Source organism: Phacochoerus africanus, chromosome 5 (genome assembly GCF_016906955.1).
Source record: "Phacochoerus africanus isolate WHEZ1 chromosome 5, ROS_Pafr_v1, whole genome shotgun sequence".
In the NCBI taxonomy this organism is placed as follows: domain Eukaryota; kingdom Metazoa; phylum Chordata; class Mammalia; order Artiodactyla; family Suidae; genus Phacochoerus; species Phacochoerus africanus.
Window position 1 is genome coordinate 19,631,426 of NC_062548.1, and position 19,778 is coordinate 19,651,203.

Below are 19,778 nucleotides of genomic sequence, written 5' to 3' on the forward strand. Positions count from 1 at the left end.
CTGTGCGGCCTGAGCCCGGAGGCTGCCCCAGGACTTTGTGCCGCCTGGCCTGAGGGAGGCAGAAAGGGCCGTAGGGGCCGGCGAGGGTCTTCTCCACGCTGCCGCCCCCCCCAGCCACCGCGATCCTGGCCCGGGTCCTGCCTCACCTTGCTCTGCTCCTGCTGGACCCGCTCCATCTCCATCCTCAGGCTGCACAGGGAGGCTGGGAAGTCAGGCAGGGCCAAGCCGTCAGGCCCACACCCCCTTCTCCTTCCCCGCCCGCGCCGGGGTCAGGCTGCAGCCCAAACTCACCCTCTAACACCTCTGTGCGGAAAGGAGAGAAAGAGGCGGTCAAGACTCATCATCCCGGCACCGCGTCCTCTCCCTCCCCTCCCGGCACCCAGGCCGTCTCCCGTGGGGCTGGGGAGTCCGCCTGGGGTGGGGCGGGGGTGGTGGCTCCCTCACCTGTCTCCTCCCGCTGCACCCTCAGCTGCCCCTCCAGGCTGGCCCTTGCCGCCGTCTCCTCCTCCAGTGCCTCCCGCAGCGTCACAATCTCGATACGCAGCCGCTCGGCCTCGTGCTCCCGGGCCTGCTGCTGGGCCCGCGCCTCCTGCTGCGTGCGGACCACCAGCTGCTGCAGCTCCTGGAAGGAGGCAAGTCACTGGCTGGGGGAGCAGAGCCCCCCCCCCCAGGGGGGGTCAGCAGCTGGATGGGGATGCGGGAGGCGAGGGCAAGGGAGGCAAGGAGGAAGAAAACATAAAAGCGGAAACAACTCAAGACTATCTATCACACGACAGTGGACAAACGCCTTGGGATGGGGGTTCCTGTCGGGGCTCAGTGGAAACGAACCCGACTAGGATCCAGGAGGATGCAGGCTTGATCCCTGGCCTCGCTCAGTGGGTTAAGGATCTGGCGTTGCCGTGAGCTGTGGGGTAGGTCCCAGACGTGGCTTGGATCCCACGTTGCTGGAGCTGTGGTGTGGGCCGGCAGTTATAGCTCTGATTGGACCCCTAGCCTGGGAACCTCCATATGCCGCAGGGGCGGCCCCAAAAAGCAAAAGCAAAGCCAACCCCTTGGGATGGTAGTGAGTATTTTCCCCCAGCACGACTCCCAGGGTGGAGGACCCTCAGAAGTGGTGCTGAGGGAAAGTTCCAGATTACCCAGAGCAAGATGTTGAGTTTTCTTTTCTTTTATACGTGTTTATTTTTTGCTTTTTAGGGCGGCACCTGTGGCATCTGGAGGTTCCCAGGCTTGGGGTCGAATCAGAGCTGCAGCTGCCAGTCTACACCACAGACACAGCCACAGCAATGCGGGATCCAAGCCACATCTGTGACCTACACCACAGCTCATGTCAACACCAGATCCTTAACCTACTGAGCGAGGCTAGGGATCAAACCCACATGCTCCTAGACAGTAGCTGGGTTCATTTCTGCTGAGCCATGCCGAAAACTCCACCGAGGTGAGTTTTTTGGTTTTGTTTTGTTTTTACGTTTTAGGGCCGCGCCCGTGGCATAAGGAGGTTCCCAGGCTAGGGGTCTAATCGGAGCTACAGCTGCCCAGCCTATGCCAGTCTGCAACCCACACCACAGCTTACGACCTACACCACAGTTCACGGCAACGCCGGATCCTTAACATACTGAGCGGGGCCAGGGATCGAACCCACAACCTTATGGTTCCCAGTCAGATTCATTTCTGCTGCACCACAACGGGAACACCTCTACTGAGTTTTTATAATGCTAAAGAACAATTAAAGTTAGCACTCCTTGGTTCAGGCAGACGTGTATGTAGTAAAAAGGATGCCAGGGGTTCTTGTGTGGCTCAGCGGGTTATGGATCTGGTGCTGTCACTGCAGAGGCCTGGGTCACTGCTGTGACGTGGGTTTGATCCCTGGCCCCAGAACTTCCACATGCCATAGGTGCAGCAAAAAAAAAAAAAAAAAGAAAGAAAGAAAAGAAAAAAGAAAAAGGATACCAAAGAAAGGGACAGGAAAGATAAATCTCAGGATGGCGGAACCAGAAGCAAGGAACAAGAGGGTTGTTGCACAGAAGGGCAGATAAGCTGTAGCAAGGGTGCCAGGTGATCATCATTTTTTTTTTTTTTTGTCTTTCTGTGGTGTCTAGGGCCAATCCCGCGGCATATGGAGGTTCCCAGGCTAGGGGTCTAATCGGAGCTGAAGCCGCCAGCCTACACCAGAGGCACAGCAACGTGGGATCCAAGCCGCGTCTGCGACCTACACCAGAGTTCACGGCAATGCCGGATCCTTAACCCACTGAGCAAAGCCAGGGATCAAACCCGCAACCTCATGGTTCCTAGTCAGATTCGTTAACCACTGAGCCACGATGGGAACTCCATGAGCTTTACATTTTTAATAAAGTCAATCACAAAGACGATGAGCAAAACAATGATGACAGCTTGTTATGAACCAAAGATAGTGATGAATTCAATCTTGTGAATCGCATGTCACTTAAAAAATCACAAGCTGTGGAGTTCCCATTGTGGCTCAGTGGAAACCATGAGGTTGGGGGTTCCATCCCTGGCCTCCCTCCGTGGGTTAAGGATCCGGCGTTGCCATGAGCTGTGGTGTGGGTCACAGACAAGGCTCGGATCCTGCATTGCTGTGGCTCTGGTGTAGGCCGGCAGCTGTAGCTCCGATTCAACCCCTAGCCTGGGAACCTCCATATGCCACGGGCGCGGCCCTAAAAAGCAATAAATAAATAAATAACAAGCTGGATGACCGCTTCCTTTGCGCTAAGCGTCCTGTTTTCTCTCGGTACAGTGCTGGGAGGGGGTATGGTCCCATTTCGCAGTGGAGAAAACTGAGCCTTAGAAAGTCAAATAGGGGAGTTCACTTCGTGGCTCAGCCATAAACGAACTAGACTCTGATCTGTGAGGATGAGGGTTTGAGAGGATTCAGAGAGCTCCAGACAAATCAAGAAAGGGCCGGGAGTTCCCGTCGTGGCACAGCAGTTAACGAATCCGACTAGGAACCATGAGGTTGCGGGTTCGATCCCTGGCCTTGCTCATTGGGTTAAGGATCCGGCGTTACCATGAGCTGTGGTGTAGGTTGCAAACACGGCTTGGATCCCGCCCTGCTGTGGCTGTGGTGTAGGCCGGCAGCCACAACTCCAATTGGACCCCTGGCCTGGGAACCTCCATGTGCCACGGGAGCGGCCCTAGAAAAGGCACAAAGACCCAAAAAAAAGAAAAAAAAAAGAAAAAAAAAGGGCCGAATAGAAGGACTGGAGCTCAACTTCTCTCCTAAAAACAACAAAATTCACAACTAAGGCTGAGCATTCTTCACCCAAATGGAGCGGAAACCTTAAAAAAGATATCCTACTCCTGAAGACAAAGAAGAGGCCACATCAAGAGGTAGGAGGGGCGATTTCGCGATATAAACAACCCCATCCCTCCCGGGTGGAAGGCCCCTACAGACTGGAAACTAACTGGTTCACAGAGACTCACCTACAGGAGTGAGAGTTCTGAGCCCCACATCAGACCCTCACGTGTGGGGATCTGGCACAGGGAGAAAGAGCCCCGGAGCATCTGGCAGTGAAGGCCAGTGGGGCTTGTGCGCAGGAGCTCCGCGGGACTGGGGCAAACGGAGACCCCACTCTTAAAAGGTGCACGCACACTTTCACGCGCACTGGGTCCCAGGGCAGAGCAAAGTCTCCATAGGAATCTGGGTCAAACCTGACTGCAGTTCTTGGAGGACATCCTGGGAATGTGAACAGGGGTGAATGTGGCTTGTTGTGAGGGAAGGACATTGCAGGCACAGCTCTTGGGGGGAATATTCAGCAGGTGCCTTTCTCTGCAGGGGGCCATTTTGAGAAAATCAGGCCCCACTCACCAGTCAGCTGCTGAGAAGCCCCAGGGCAAACAACAATCCAGGTGGGATCACAGCCCTGGCCCCTCACTAAGCAGGCTGCCTAAAGACCCCTCAGGCACACAGCTGCCTCTAATCCCACCCAGAGACGAAGCCCCACCCACCAGAGGGATTAGAATCGGCTCCACGTACCAGGGGGCAGGCATCAGCCCCTCCCATCAGGAAGCCTACAGCAAGCCCCCCATACCAACTTCAGCCACAAGGGGGGCAGGCACCAGAAGTAAGAGAGGCTACAGCTCTATTATCTGTAAAAAGGTCACCACACCAAAAACCTATAAAAATGATCCATGAGGATGAGGGTTCGATCCCTGGCCTCGCTCGGTGGGCGAGGATTGCTGTGGCTGGGGTGTGGGCTGGTGGCTATAGCTCTGATTCGACCCCTAGCCTGGCAACTTCTATATGCTGCAGGTGTGGCCCTAAAAAAAAAAAAAAAAGGTCAAATGAGGAGTTCCTGTTGTGGCTCAGGAGGTTAAGAACCTGACTAGTATCCAAGAGGACACAGGTTCCATCCCTGGTCCCCCATGGATTAAGGACCCAGCACTGCCGTGAGCTGCGGTATAGGTCACAGCCACAGCTCAGATCCCATGTTGCTGCGGCTGTGGTGTTTGACCCCTAGCCTAGGAACTTCCATATGCCATGGGTGTGGCCCTAAAAAGCAAAGGAAAAAAAGAAAGAAAGAAAAGGAAAGTAAGAAAACACAGCTGGAGGTCCTGTTGTGGCTTAGTGGTTAACAAATCCGACTAGGAACCATGAGGTTGAGGGTTCGATCCCTGGTCTCGCTCAGTGGGTTAAGGATCCGGCGTTGCTCTGAGCTGTGGTGTAGGTCGCAGACACGGCTCAGATCCCATGTTGCTGTGGCTCTGGCATAGGCTGGTGGCTACAGCTCCGATTAGACCCCTAGCCTGGGAACCTCCATATGCTGTGGGTGTGGCCCTAGAAAAGACAAAAAAAAAAAAAAAACACAGCAAATACACAGCAGCCTGGGTCTGTCCCCAAGTGCCATGGCTCCAGGCCAGTGATCTCTGCGTGAGAAGAGGAAGGGCCCGCAGTGAGCTTACCGGCAGTGATTTGGGCAGCGTCTCCTCCTGGCCCTCATCCGGCTCCAAGCCCCGGGCAGCTAAAGACGGCGGCTGCTCAGCCCGGAGCCCTTGGTTTTCCTCGGTCAGTCGCTTGACCTCATGGCTCAGGCACTTGTGGGAGGTGGCCAGCTCTGCCTAGGGATGGACAGTGAGTGCAAAGCGATAAGGGGACTGGGGGCGTCCCATTTCCCATGAGGCCAAACCTGGAACACTCCTCCCAGACTCTGGAAGGAGGGCCAGGAAGCCCACGCCCTCCTCCTGGGCTGAGAAAGGAAGAAACACCCTTCAGTAAGCGTCCTTGGCTCCCAAGCTCTTTCTAGGCCCTCCTTGATGACTAGGGGGTCATACAGTGGCAGCCACAGGCTACATCAAGTGTTTATTTGGTTGATATGGGTGGGTTTTTTTTTTTTTTTCCTCTCTCTTTTATGGCCACTCTGAAGCATATGGCGTTTCCGGGCTAGGGATCAGATCTGAGCCACGGCTGTGACCCAAGCCGTAGCTGCAGCAATGCTGGATCCTTAACCCACTGTGCCAGGATAGGGATCAAACCTGTGTCTCAGCGTTCCCAAGACGCTTCTGATCCTGTTGCGCCACAGGAAGAACTGAGTGCTTTTATGTTTTTTGTCTTTTTAGGGCCACGCCTGCAGCATATGGAAGTTTCCAGGTTAGGGGTCAAATCAGACCTGCAGCTGCTGGCCTATGCCCCAGCCACACCTGTGACCTATGCTGCAGCTGGTGGCAACACTGGATCCTTAACCCACTGAGTGGGGCCAGGAATTGAACCTATATCCTCATGGATACTAGTCAGGTTCTGCAGAGCCACAGCCAGAACTCCTATATGGGTGTTTTCAAACCTTAAGTGAATGCCAATTTTAAAAACTGGAAGACGGAGTTCCTGTCGTGGCACGGTGGAAATGAATCCGACTAGGAACCATGAGGTTGCAGGTTCGATCCCTGGTCTCGCTCTGTGGGTTAAGGATCCAGTGTTGCCATGAGCTGTGGTGTAGGTCACAGACGTGGCTTGGATCCGGCATTGCTGTGGCTGTGGTGTAGGCCAGAGGCTGTAGCTCCGATTAGACCCCTAGGCTGAGAACCTCCATATGCTGCAGGTGCGGCCCTAAAAAGACAAAATAAAATAAATAAAAACTGGAAGACCACACACACACAGACATTCAGGTCTCTGGCTATTCTCGACAAATGAAGAAACTGGGCAGCATCAGGCCTACACTCCCACGCACTGCTGTCAGCGGAGTTGAAGGGGCACTAGCCCCCTTTTCCAGGGCTCTCGGTTTGCACTGCTGCTCCTTCCTGCCTCACACCTTGCCCAATTCAATGATTTTTCTCCCCTGTCTCATCTCGGGAAGGATCTGATTTTGCAAGCCCTGCTTTTAATCCTCACGACTCTGGAAGCGAGGTCCTGTGATCTCAATTGCAAGGCGACAAGGCTGAGGCTCTGAGCTTGTGGGATTAGCTCCAGATCACAGAGCCAGAGCATGGTGGGCTCTGTCTGAATGCAGTACCTGGTGCCTTTGAAACCCTTTTGCCCACCTGGCACCAACTCCAGAGTGAGGCCAGAGTGGCTGGTTGGGGGCGGGGGATGCTGGACAGGTGCCTCCACCTTCCACGTGTCCCCCCCTCAACCACCTCCGGTCTCACTCCTCTCCCGCCCACCTGCCCGGGTTCCCAGTCCTCACCATCTGCAGCTGAACCCGCTCCTGGGCCTGGCTCACAGTCCCCTGCAGGGTCCTCAGCAGCTGCTCTGAGTTCTGGACCTGGGCCAGGAGCACCTGCATCTGTGGGTGGATGGGGGGCCAGGGGTGAGACCAGGGTGGGGAGCAGGCAGGCAGCCCAAGTCCTCCGGGACTGGAGCCCAAGCCAAACCCACCTGCTTGGCGCAGTCCTCGTTGCTCCGTCTCAGGCCCTCCTGCAGCTCGTCCCGCTCCCGGCTGATGCTCTCCAGGTCCTTCTGCAGCTGCCGCCCCTGCCAGGGAGGCCGGCCTCAGCCTCGACCTCCAAGGAGAGGCCTCCCCTCCTCACCAGGCCTTGTGTGCCTCGCCTCCTGCCCCTCAGTGGGCAGTGCCATCATTCGCATGATCATTCGAGCCAGACGCCCAGGAATGGATTCTGGGCCTTCTCTTTCCTCCGCCCCCGCCCAGGTCCAACCCACCAGCTAACCCTGCCCCAGCAGCCTCCAAAGTGGATTCCAAATCCACTCACTTCTCTCCACCTCTGCTGCCATCTCCCGGTCCTGGCCACTACCTTCCTCTAAACTATGTCAAGCATCGCCCTCCTAACCAGTCACCCTGCGTCTTCCGCTGTCCCTTCCCCCGACTACAGTCCAATCCAAAACAGAGGCCCCAGTGACCTGTTAAAAGCCTAAAGCAATCTTTAAAAAAAAAAAAAAAAAAAAAAAGCAGAAACAAATCCAACCATTATCTATGAGGATGTGGGTTCAACCCCTGGCTTCACTAAGTGGGTTAAGGATCTGGTGTTGCCGTGAGCTATGGTGTAGGTCGCAGATGCAGCTCAGATCTGATTGCTATGGCTCTGGTGTAGGCCAGCAGCTGTAGCTCCAATTTTACCCCTAGCCTGGGAACTTCCACACGCCACACCTGCAGCCCTTAAAAAAAAAAAAAAAAAAAAAAAAAAAAAAAAAAAGACCTCAAGCAGGAGTTCCCACTGTGATTCAGCAGATTGAGAACCCAGCACAGTGTCCGTGAGGATGCAGGTTCGATCCCATGCCTCCCTCAGTGACTTAAGGATCCGGCGTTGTTGCAAGCTACGTCGTTGGTCACCGACGTGGCTCGGATCTGGCATTGCTGTGACTGTGGCGTAGGCCAGCAGCTATTTGACCTCTAGCCTGGGAACCTCATCGGCTGCCAGTATGGCCGTAAAATACAATAAATTAACTTTTTTAAGAGCCTAAAGCAGAGCAGGCCTCTCCCTGCCTTCAACACCACAGAGGCTTTCTGTAGCTCCTCGTCTAAAATGCCAACTCCATGGATGGCCCCAAAGCCAAGGCCGAACTCCTGCCTTTTTTTTATTTTGGTCTTTTCTAGGGCTGCACCCACAGCATATGGAAGTTCCCAGGCTAGGGGTCTAATTGGAGCTATAGCTGCTGGCCTACACCACAGCCACAGCAACACGGGATCAGAGCCGTGTCTGCAACCTACACCACAGCTCATGGCAACGCCGGATCCTTCACCCACTGAGCGAGGCCAGGGATCGAACCTGCAACCTCATGGTTCCTAGTCGGATTCGTTAACCACTGAGCCACGACGGGAACTCCCCTGCCTGCCTTTCTGATCTCATCTGTCTTCCGATCCTTGGAGGCCTTCCTGCCCCCCAGACACACTGTGGTCTGTCCATCCTCTGGGCCTTAGAACCTGCAGCTCCTCTGGTCCCTGGTCTTCAAAGAGCACATCTTTTTCACCAGCCAGGTCTGTCTCCCGCATCACCGGTCTCTACTGAGTTTCCTTCCGGGGGTCTCATCTTCCTCACGTGCCCCTGAGTCTGGCTCCCTGGCTAGGAGGAAGCTCCAAGAGAGCAGGCCGCTCTGTTTTCACTGCAGAATCCCCGGTTCTAGCTCAGGGCCCAGACACAGCTTGTAACTACTCAGTGCTCAGTAACTACTTGAAGGGGAGGCAGATGCGTGCCTGGCGGCAAGCCCCTCTGCCCGCTCCACTCACCTCCATCTGCAGCTGCTCCCACTGGTTGTCTGGGACGAGCTGGTACCCAGGAGGGGGCAGGTAGATGCCCTCAGGAACCAGGGTGCCCGTGGACACCAGAGAGGCTGTCTCCTCCTGCTCGGGGCTCAGGCCCTGGCGGCCACAGGGCAGGGAGGCGCTGCCGCTGGCCCCACCGCCCAGGGAGAAGGAGGAGATGGAGGCGCTGTCGTCGCAGTTGTGGGCGAAGGCTTCGGCCGCCGTGCCCCCGTCCCCACTCAGCTCCTCGAGAGGCTCCAGTGGCGGAGAAGGGTCCCGGGACAGGAGCAGCTCTGTGGAGCCTTGCAGGGAAGGGGGGGCCTGGGGCCGTCTCTAGGGAAAGGGGGCACGGAAGAGGCTGGGGGGCCAGGGTCCTGCGGCGCCCCTTCCTCCTGCAGCGCCCCCTGGCCACCCCCTCACCTGGATCTCCTGAATCAGTTCCTCTGCCCTCAGCAGTTTGGCCTTCAGCTCCTCAATCTCCTGCTCCATGGGCAGCACGATCTCCCGCAGCTTCTCCGAGTCCTCATGAGCCTGAGGAAGGGAGGTGGGTGGTGACAGCCCTCTCCCAACTGCGGGACCCTCAGGGCTGTTGAGAGCTTTACCTCCAAGCAATTAACTCTTCTAATCCTCCCAAGAAGGCGCTATCCACCCCCATTCATTCATTCATTTTGCTTTTTAGGGCTGCACCTGCGACATATGGAAGTTCCCAGGCTAGGGGTCGAATCAGAGCTGCAGCTGCCAGCCTACATCACAGCCACAGCCACACCAGATCCGAGGCGCGTATGTGACCTACACCACAGCTCACGATAACGTCGGATCCTCAACCCACTGAGCGAGGCCAGGGATTGAACCCGAAACCTCATGGTTCCCAGTCGGATTTGCTTCCGCTGCGCCACAACCGGAACTCCTATGTCAGGTTCTTAACAGTGGGAACACAGAGGCTCTGAGAGCTTACACGACTCGCCCCACCCAATGCTCCTAATACCTCCCTCCTGATACTCCCAGAGGAAATCTGAATGCAAGTAAGTAGCAGCCTCTGCTGGCAAACTATGGGTTGGGAGCCTTCCTTTCTTGGGCTCCTGTTTCAATTTCTGCCCTTCTAACCAGGTGATTTACTCCATCTCCTAACTCACAGGGCTGCTGTGATGCTCAAATGAGGTAATGATGGGAGTTCCCCCCATGGCTCAGCAGAAAGGAACCCGACTAGGATCCATGAGGATGCGGGTTCGACCCCTGGCCTCACTCAGTGGGTCAGGGATCCGGCGTTGCTGTGAGCTGTGGTGTAGGTCGCAGACACGGCTCAGATCCTGTACTGCTGTGGCTGTGGTAACAGCTCTAATTTGACTCCTAGCCCAGGAACTTACTTCCATATGCCACAGGTGTGGCCCTAAAAAGCAAAAAAAAAAAAAAAGGAAAACCTGGAGTTCCTTTGGCTCAGCGGAAACAAATCTGACTAGTATCCATGAGGACGCAGGTTTCATCCCCGGCCTTGCTTAGCGGGTTAAAGATCCGGCGTTGCCATGAGTGATGGTGCAGGTCCCAGATGCGACTTGGATCTGGCATGGCTGTGGCTGTGGTGTAGGCTGGTGGCTACAGCCCCAATCCGACCCCTTTCCTGGGAACGTCCATATGCTGCGGGTGCGGGCCTAAAAGACAAAAAAAAAACAAAAACAAAAAATGAAAACATATCTCTGCATTGATCAAATGGAAAAAGAAAAAAAAAAAGCTTTAAACACAACTTTGTAAGGCAGCTACATTCTAATAAAATTTTTTTAAAAGAAAAAATTTAAAAAAACAACAAAGCTTTAGCACAAGTTCCCATGTGGTGCAGCGGCTTAAGGATCCGCCATGGCCACAGCTATGGCGCCGGTCACAACGGCAGTGCGGGTTCGATCCCTGGCCTGGGACATTTCATGTGCCGTGGCGAAAGCAAAGCTTTTAGGACCAGATAGCCTAGATTTTAGAATTCCAGATCTGCTCCTTTGTATGTGCATTAACCTGGGGAGAAGTACTCAACTTCTCTGAGGCTCAACTTACTCATCGGCTGAATGGATCTAATGGACCTCTTTCAGGGGAAAGACCGGGGAGACGGAGTCGGTCAAGCAGGTGTCGCAGTGATGAGCGGTATCCTTAAGCGTTAGCTCCCCTCCCCCTGCAGGACTTTCCTTGATTTTGGAGGTAAATGCACTTGGCCATCCCATTAGTAAGTGGCAAGCCAGGACCGTGCTGAGCACGGGGTTAGCAGGTGCTACACCTAGAACTATTACCGCGTGCCCTGTTGCCAGTGATACAACTCTTATTTAAGCCAGACCGACAATCCCTCTGCTCCACCGTCACTGGCTCAACATCTTTCCAACCCCTCGGGGGCGGGGTGGGGGTGGCCATCTCAACCCCAACCTTTTCCATCTGCTTCTCCAAGGAGTCCAGGGGGTGGGCCCGGGACAGCAGCTGCTTCAGGCGCCCCAGCTCCCGCTCCTTCTCCTCACAGTCCTGCTGCTGCTGCTGCCGCTCCTGCTTCAGAGTCGTGATCTGGGCTTCATAGCTGCTGATGGAGTCTGGCGAGACAGGAAGGGTGGGGGAAAGAGAGCATCAGAGCACCGGTTCTGCCTTGGGGGGCCGGTGGGGGACTCTCCATCACTGCCATTCTCTACAAGGCAATTCACTACAGCAGTGGCGGGGACAGTGACGACGCTGGGCTCTGTGGTAGGATGGTCCTGGGCTATGGGCTAGCCTTTCTGCATAATGTCCTCAGCTAACGATTATCCCACTGGCTTGTTAGAGGATCAAATGACATGAAACCTGGAAGGGGTTCAGCTCTCTTCCTGGTACCCATTAAGTGCTAAAGATAGGCTATCTGGGAGCTCCCATTGTGGCTCAGTGGGTTAAGAACCCGACTAGGATCCATGAGGATGCAGGTTCAATCCCTGGCCTCGTTCACTGGGTTAAAGATCCAGTGTTGCCGTGAGCTGTGGCATAGGTCACGATGTGGCTCAGATCCGGCATTGCTGTGACTGTGGCACAGGCCGACAGCTGGAGCTCCGATTGGACCCCTGGCCTGGGAACTTCCATATGCTGCAGGAGCAGCCCTAAAAAAAAAAAGAAAAAAAAAGAAAAGAAATGAAAATAGGAGTTCCTGTTGTGCTCCATGGAGGACACAGGGTCGATCCCTGGCCTTGCTCAGTGGATTAAGGATCTGGTGTTGCTGTGAGCTGTGGTGTGGGTCCCAGACACGGCTCTGATCTGGCATTGCTGTGGCTGTAGCATAGGCCGGTGGCTACAGCTCCGATTCAGCCCCTAGCCTGGGAACCTCCATATGCCATGGGTATGGCCCTAAAAAGACAAAAGACCAAAAAGAAAAAAAAAATAGGCTATCTGTTGCTATTAATACATACCAATAACAATCAGTATCAAATGACAGTCATAAATATTTATGATCCTGAGCTAGGCTCCGGAAAGAGAAAGGAATCCAACAGAAACCCTGACACCAGGAGCCCACAGTCCAATGCGGAAGATGACGGTGGAAAAAAGCAGTGTGAGAAGAGCTCATGAGAGGACCATTCCTGGGTTTGTGGATCCCAGAGGAAGGAGCCCCTTGCTCTGCCTGGCTGGCCAGGAGAGACTCCAGCAAGGGGCAAAGGAGGGAAAGGACACATTAAGTAACAGGAGCAAAGACTCAGGGGTGGGAAAGTGGCTGGTGTGGCTGGGGCATGGTGGGCTCGTTGGAAGAACTGGGGTAAAGGTGCGGGAGGAGATGCTGGGAAGGGTGGCCAGGGATGGCTCCCAAGGCCTTGCAGGCCACATCAAGGAATTTGGCATTTATCCTACAGGTCCGTGGGAGGTTAAGGTGATGCTGGCTGGAACATGGTCATTTTTCACTCGCACAGTTATTTCTCTTAGCACGTGCTCACATTAGACGTAAAGCTTCCACTGCCAGACTGTCTGGGTTCAGATCTTCTGCTACTTTCTAGCTGTACTTTCTAAGGTCGTTAGGCAAGTTATCTGACCTCTCTGGGCCTCAGAGCTTCCTCTGTAAGATGGAGATGGATAGTAGTTCCTACCCCATGGGAACTCTTATGACGACTTAAAGCATTTAATTTTTAAAAAATTATTTATTTATTTATTTTAGGGCTGCACCTGCGGCATATGGAAGTTTCCGGGCTAGGGGTCGAATCGGAGCTACAGCTGCCAGCCTACAATGCAGCCACAGCAACGCCAGGTCCAAGCCGCATCTGCAGCCTATACCACAGCTCATGGCAACGCCAGATCCATAACCCACACTGAGCTAGACTAGGGATTCGACCCCACATGCTTGTGGATTCTAGTCAGATTGTTTCTGCTGAGCCACAAGGGGAACTCCCTAAAGCATTTATTTAAAAATTTTTTTTTTCTTTTTACAGCTGCACCTGTAGCATATGGAAGTTTCCCAGGCTAGGAGTCATATCAGAGCTGCAGCTTCAGGCCCACACCACAGCAACACCAGATCCTTAACCCACTGAGCCAGGCCAGCGATCGAACCCACATCCTCACAGAGACTATGTCGGGTTCTTAACCCACTCAGCCACAGTGGGAACCCCCTCATAAAGCATTTAGTTCACTGCCTGGCATACAGTAGGTGCTCAACAAATGTAGGTGCTCAACAAATGTTAGTTATTATCACTATTAGCAATATTATTAATATATTATTAAATAATAATATTATTATTATTTAGGATATAGTTTCACATAGGGACAGGAAGTTCCTTTAAAAGAAATGTATATGAGTTCCCTGGTGGCTTAGTGGGTTAAGGACCTGGCATTGTCACTGCTGTGGTGCAGGTTTGATCCCTGGCCCGAGAATTTCTGCGTGCTGTGGGCATGGCCAAAAAAATTAAAAATCTACTTAGAGAACAAATATTAAGTAGGTAACAGGGTAAGTCACACAAGGAGACACCCATGTTACACAGGTGGTTCCCGGATGCCTGAAACGTGGGAAATAGGGCCCCAGGGAAGCATGGAGCCAAGTGCGGTTGTTACGGAAATGACATGGTGGGACAGGAATTGTAGGAAGTTTACTCTGGAAGTCAATGTCAAGGCCAGACTCTAGAGGGAGACTGAGGAGAGCTTCCCTACAGCAGTGGCAGGGGAAGCAGAGGGGTGAGACGGGACTGGAAGCTATTACAGAGGCTCTGGCCTCTGACTAGAGAAGGGGGACATAGGAGAAGCAGCTGGGGGATCTGGGGCAAGGGGAGCTGATGAATCCCAAGTACGAAGGATGTGAGGGAGGGAAGTCAGTGCAAGGGTGTGGTGGGAGGAGGGTGTCTGCAGCCGGCCGGAGTGGTGCTTGGAGAAGAAAGGAAACAAGATGATGAGACTTACAGAGCCTAGTCCCAGGGCTGAGTCTGAAGGCCAGAAGTTTAAATGTGTTCTCAGGGAACTGAGAAGTTGGTCACTTTCAGGGTTGATCAGTCATCAGTGAGGGACAAGAAATGACACAGGGCCAGGGAACAGGTAGCAACTCAGAGCTAAACTTAGCTGGAACTGACAGAGTTGCTTGCTAGCACAGGCAGCGCCTCTATGCAAATGAGAAAAGGAAGCCTCTTCCTCTGAGTCCTTGGGCCGGCCCTGTGCTAGGCGGCCCTGCTAACCTACCCCATAAGTTATCTGTGCCCCCTGACCCCTTTCTTGTCATGCACTACTACCCCTTACAGGGCTGAAAGAGTCTGGGAGGAGTGCCTGCCTCACCTTTCAGGATAGCCTGCAGCGAGGCCACCTCCTCTTGGCATTGCCTCTGCACTGCAGCCACAGCCTCGGCCTTCGTGCTCTCGCTCACCTCTGCCACAGCCTTCATGGTTTCCATTTCTGCCAGGGCGCCTGCCAGCTCAGCCCGGAGCCGGTCGAGCTCCCCTGACTCGGCCTCAAGCTTTGCCCCTTCTTGGAGTTGCGGGTCCAGCGCTGTGGAGGACAGGAATCAGCCTCCCTTCGCATCACTCTCGGATCCCCAACAATCCCAAATCTGCAAGTCCTGCAACTTACTATTGCAGCCATGGCCCTGGCACCCTCACTCTAGCCCCGCCCCGCCCACCTGGCCCCGCCTTCTTCTCACCTACCACTGCCTCGTGTTGTCTGGAACCTCGCCTCTTCCTCCCTCAGTTCACCCAATCCCCTTTTCTCTGACACGACCCCCCCCCCCCAGCTCTCTCCCAGAGGCCCCGCCCCCTGTCCACCTGGCCCCGCCCCTCCTTCTCTCGGCCCCACCTCTAACCTGCCACTGGCCCTCCCCCTTGAGCCGCTAGGCCACGCCCCCTCCACCTCTTTCCTGGCGGCGTGGTCCCGCCCCTTTCTCCAGGCTCCCCTCAGCACCCCCCCATCCACCCGCGCGGAGCTCGGCCCCGCCTCTAGCCTCTTCGCCCCTCGCGTGCATGGACGCACCCTCACGTACCGGTCCCCGGCTGTCGCCGCCGGCCATCCTCGCCCGCGGCCGCCGGCGCAGCTGCCGCCATCGCCTCAGCGCAAACGGCGGGTTCCCGCACTGCCTGGTGACGGCGCTCACAGCTTCCGGGTCCTCTCGGCTGTTTCCGGATCCGCTCGGCTGTTTCCGGATCGGTCCTGGGCTCGAGGCAGAGGCCGGAGTTGGGGGGGTGGGAATGGCGAGCCTCGGCCGAAGGTTTCCGAGTCGAAGCCGAAGCCGGACAGCGGCCCCAGGCCCCGCCCCTTCTCGCTTTCTTTCCTGAGCCGCGCTGTTGAAGAAGGACACCTGTCCTTCAAACCCCGAAGAAGTTCTTTCATCGAAGGCTTTGTGGCGTCTCCGCGTGACCTTGGAAGCTGGGCTTAAATTACACCTCCTCTGAAACGCCCGCTGGCCTCGGCCTAAGGAGGGCGAAGTTCCTGTGGTTTCTCCTGCGCTCGGGAACCGGCCCCTTTGATCCGTCCCTGGCCACCCTTCCGCCGGAGCTTGGATCACGTTACAGCCAATTGTGGTCGGACCTTCCTGCACCTCTGCCCTGGTGGAGCGTTCTTCGGGGCAGGGCTGCTGGATCGTCTTCACTTTTTCTGGGCGCCTGGGTCCCCGCGTAGTCAGTCGTAGAAGTCAGAAACTTCCATGTCCCCACCCCCACTTTGATATTCAGCCAGTCACCGCTTCCTGCTAATCCTCCCTCCCCCTCCCAGTGCCTTTCAAATCCCTCCTTTCCTCTCTCGGCCACTGCCCTGGGTCAAGCTCTCATTATATATAAGTGACCTCTCCCTCCAACAGCCGGCCCGACATCTCTCCTTGGATGCTGACAAGCAGCTCAGACTTACGTCTCAAGCCTTGATTCCCCTTCTCCCAAACCTGTTTCTTCCTCTGTTAAGTGCACACCAGACGGTTTTTCGTGTCCTCCTGCAAGCCGTGTAAACTGTACCTCCAAAGCACTAAATATGCCAGAATGGACTCCTTTTTCTTCATCCCCAGCGCTAACACCCAACCCCAGTACCCATCATCTCGCTCCTGAACTTCCACACTGCCTTCTGCTCCCCTTGTGTCCCCTTTCCGCCCCATTAGTTAATTCTCAAAGCAATTAGAGTGATCTTTGTAAAGCAGATCACGTCTCATCCCCGCTTAAAATCTGGTTCAATCCAATTTGAAAATGGGCACAGTACACAAATAGTCGTTTCACTGATGTTGCAGATGGCAAATGTGTGCCTGAGAAGATATTCAACATCTTAGCCATTAGGAAGAGCAAAGTTCCTTTTGCACACCTAGCAGGATGGCTAACATTTTAAGAGGCATGATACCAAATGCTGGTGAATTGATGAAGAAACTGGGTTTCTCATGTATTCTTGATGGGGATGTCAAATCAGATAGCCTCTGTAGAAAAGGGTATGATGGGGAGTTCCCGTTGTGGCTCAGCAGAGATGAATCCGACTAGGAACCATGAGGTTGCGGGTTCAATCCCTGGCCTTGCTCAGTGGGTTAAGGATCCGGTGTTGCCGTGAGCTGTGGTGTAGGTCGCTGACACGGCTTGGATCCTGCATTGCTGTGGCTGTGGCTGTGGCGTAGGCCAGCTCCGATTCGACCCCTAGGCTGGGAACCTCCACATGCCATGGGTGCGGCCCTAAAAAAAAAAAGAGAGAGAGAGAGAGAGAAGAAAAGGGTGTGACAGAATCTTAAAAACTAAACATGAGCTTACTTGAACACACCAAGTTTTGCTCCACCCCAGGCCTTGGCTCAGAAGTCACCTGCTCAACGAAGCCTTCCCTGCCCACCCTCTCTAAAGCAGCCACCTCTATCACCTGTCCACAATTTGATCACATTAAAGATTTCTCGTCACCTGAAATTGCTTGATTGTTTGCTTACTTTTTAAAGCCACACCTGTGGCATATGGAAATTCCTTGGCTAGGGGTTGAACCAGAGCTGCAGCTGCCAGCCTACACCATAGCCACAGCGATGCTGGATCCAAGCCGGGTCTGCAACCTACACTATAGCTCACGGCAATGCCAGATCCTTTAACCCACTGAACAAGGCCAGGGATTGAACCCACATCCTCATGGATACTAGTGGGGTTTGTAACCTACTGAGCTACAACGGGAACTCCCCTGAAATTGTTGGTTAACTTGTTTATTATCTGTCCCCCTTTAGCCTTGTGTGGCCCCAGGATTTGAATGGAAGCTCCATGAGATTAGGAATCTTGGCTTTCTAGTCCCCTATTATTTCCCCAGCACCCCACAGAGTGCCCAGCAGATAAACAGTAGTAAACATTTGGTGAATGAATGAATGAACACTTTCCTTACTGATCTCTCTGGCCTCCCTCCAGCCCCCCTACTTCCCCACCACATGGCAGCCAGGGGGGATTTTATTTTATATATTAAAAAAAAATTTTTTTTGTCTATTTAGGGCCGTACCTATGGCATATGCAGTTTCCCAGGCTAGGGGTCAAATTGGAGCTGTAGCCACTGGCCTACATCACAGTCACAGCAATGGGGGATCCAAGCCACATCTGTGACCTACACCACAGCTCAAGGCAAAGCAGGATCCTTAACCCACTGAGCAAGGCCAGGGATCAAACCTTCATCCTCATGGATACTAGTCAGATTAATTTCCGCTGAGCCACGACAGGAACTCTGGCGGGGGGGGGGGGGGGGGATTTTAGAAAATGCAAATCTGCCCATGTCTATTGATGGCTTACAAATCCCCTAGAGCTTCTTGCCCTCAGAATAAAGTTCAGGCTCCCTGTGTATATAGTAAGATTTATGGGGGAGGGGAGAAAATGATGAGTGTAAGTCAGGCTCCAGTCAGCAATGAGGCTTGGTATCCTGAGGCCCTGGGAGTCACTGAAGGCTGTAGAGCAGGGGAAGCACAGGGAAAACCTCTGTGTGGAATGCGGATGGGAAGTAAAAGAGATAGAAGACAGAAAGTCGGAGTTCCCGTCGTGGCGCAGTGGAAACAAATCCGACTAAGAACCATGAGGTTCAGGGTTCTATCCCTGGCCTCGCTCAGTGCATTAAGGATCTGGCATTGCTGTGATCTGTTGTGTAGTTTGCAGACCTGGCTTGGATCTGGTGTTGCTGTGGCTGTGGCATAGACCAGTGGCTACTACAGCTCACATTTGACCCCTAGCCTGGGAAGCTCAATATGCCTTGGGTGGGCCCTAAAAAGCAAAAAAAGAAGAGAATCCACAAAAGAAGCTGTTAAAATGGTTCTGGTTGAGAAGGAAGGAGTCCAAAAAGAGGAGAAAATTGATTCTAGAAATATCGAGGATAGAAAATGGACTAACTTTGGTGACTAAGTGCATAGGGGAAAGAGAAAAGAAAGTTTTCTTTCATTCTTCTTCTTTCTTTTTTAAAAAATTGAGGTACAGTTGGAGTTCCCGCTGTTGCACAGTGGGTTAGGAATCCCACTGCAGCTGCTTAGGTCGCTATGGAGGTGTGGTTTGGATCCCTGGCCCAGGAGCTTCCATGCTTGGCTATAAAAAAAAAAAATAAAATAGGAGTTCCCATTGTGGATCAGCAGGTTAAGAACCAAACATAGTATCCATCAGGATGCAGGTTTGATCCCTGGCCTTGCTCAGTGGGTTAAAGACCTGGCATTGCTGCAAGCTATGGCATAGGTTGCAGAGGCAGCTCGGATCTGGTGTTGCGTGGCTGTGGTGTAGGCCGGCAGCTGCAGCTCGGATTTGACCCCTAGCCCGGAATTTCCACATGCTGTCGGTGCGGCCCTAGAAAGAATAGAAAACACATAAAATAAAATTGAAGTATAGTTGATTTACAATATTGTGTTCGTTTCAGGTGTACAGCAAAGTGATTCGGTTTTATATTTTTTTTTCAGATTATTTCTCTTATAGGTTATGACAAGATATTGACTATAGTTCTACGTTATACAGTAAATCCTCGTTGCTTATCTATTTTATGTACAGTAGTTCATACCTGTTAATCCCATATGCCTAGCTTATCCCCCCCTTCTGCCTTTGGTAACCATAACTAACTTCCTTCCTTTATACAACAAATACTTATTGAGCACCTACTGAATGCCACTGAACACAGTAAGACCTCTGTTGTAGCAGAGTGAATATTCTAGGACAGGAGGCCAATGAAAAGACTGAAAAATAAACAAGCGGACTTTGGGATTGGGGTAAATGCTGGGAAGGAAATAAAACAGTCATGTGAAATTCAAAGTACTTGGGGGGGGAGTGGAGTTCCCGTTGTGGCTCAGTTGTTAACGAATCCGACCAGGAACCATGAGGTTGCCGGTTCGATTCCTGGCCTTGCTCTGTGGGTTAAGGATCCGGCATTGCCCTGAGCTGTGGTGTAGGTTGCAGATGCGACTAGGATCCCTGCGTGGCTGTGGCTCGGCGTAGGCCAGTGGCTACAGCTCCAATTGGACCCCTAGCCTGGGAACCTCCATATGCCGAGGGAGCAGCCCAAGAAATGGCAAAAAAAAAAAAAAAAAAGACAAAAACAAAGTACTTGGGGGGGTTAAGAAAGGCCTCTCTGAGGAAGTGACATTTGAACTGACTCTTGAGTGATGGACAGAAGCCAGTGGAGCGAAGAGCCGAGGGGAGATCCAGGAAGAAGAGCAGCCAGTGCAAAGGCCCTGGGTCAGGGGCAGCGTGGCGGAGGGTGGCGGGGGGGGGGGGGGGACATGTCATCAGGGGCAGCCTCCCTCAGGCCTTTGGAGGC

At 53.6% G+C, this 19,778-nt stretch overlaps 1 protein-coding gene across 2 annotated transcripts in view; it reads right to left on the bottom strand.

Moving 5' to 3' along the window:
* Window positions 1–15,738, bottom strand: part of RABEP2 (rabaptin, RAB GTPase binding effector protein 2) — a 17,336-nt gene extending 1,598 nt beyond the window's left edge. Inside the window, exons 1-11 of one of the 2 annotated variants that reach the window (XM_047780208.1) lie at window positions 15,064–15,738; window positions 14,367–14,576; window positions 11,043–11,200; window positions 9,066–9,176; window positions 8,631–8,978; window positions 6,827–6,922; window positions 6,636–6,734; window positions 4,921–5,076; window positions 445–622; window positions 292–303; window positions 147–202 (exon numbers count right to left, since the gene is read on the bottom strand). In XM_047780208.1, coding sequence (XP_047636164.1) covers window positions 147–202; window positions 292–303; window positions 445–622; window positions 4,921–5,076; window positions 6,636–6,734; window positions 6,827–6,922; window positions 8,631–8,978; window positions 9,066–9,176; window positions 11,043–11,200; window positions 14,367–14,576; window positions 15,064–15,124 — 1,485 coding nt within the window. In that variant the 5' untranslated portion in view covers window positions 15,125–15,738. The remainder of the gene's footprint in view (window positions 1–146; window positions 203–291; window positions 304–444; window positions 623–4,920; window positions 5,077–6,635; window positions 6,735–6,826; window positions 6,923–8,630; window positions 8,979–9,065; window positions 9,177–11,042; window positions 11,201–14,366; window positions 14,577–15,063) is intronic. The other variant, XM_047780209.1, reaches the window with a different exon arrangement.
* Between the last annotated feature and the right edge of the window lie 4,040 nt (window positions 15,739–19,778).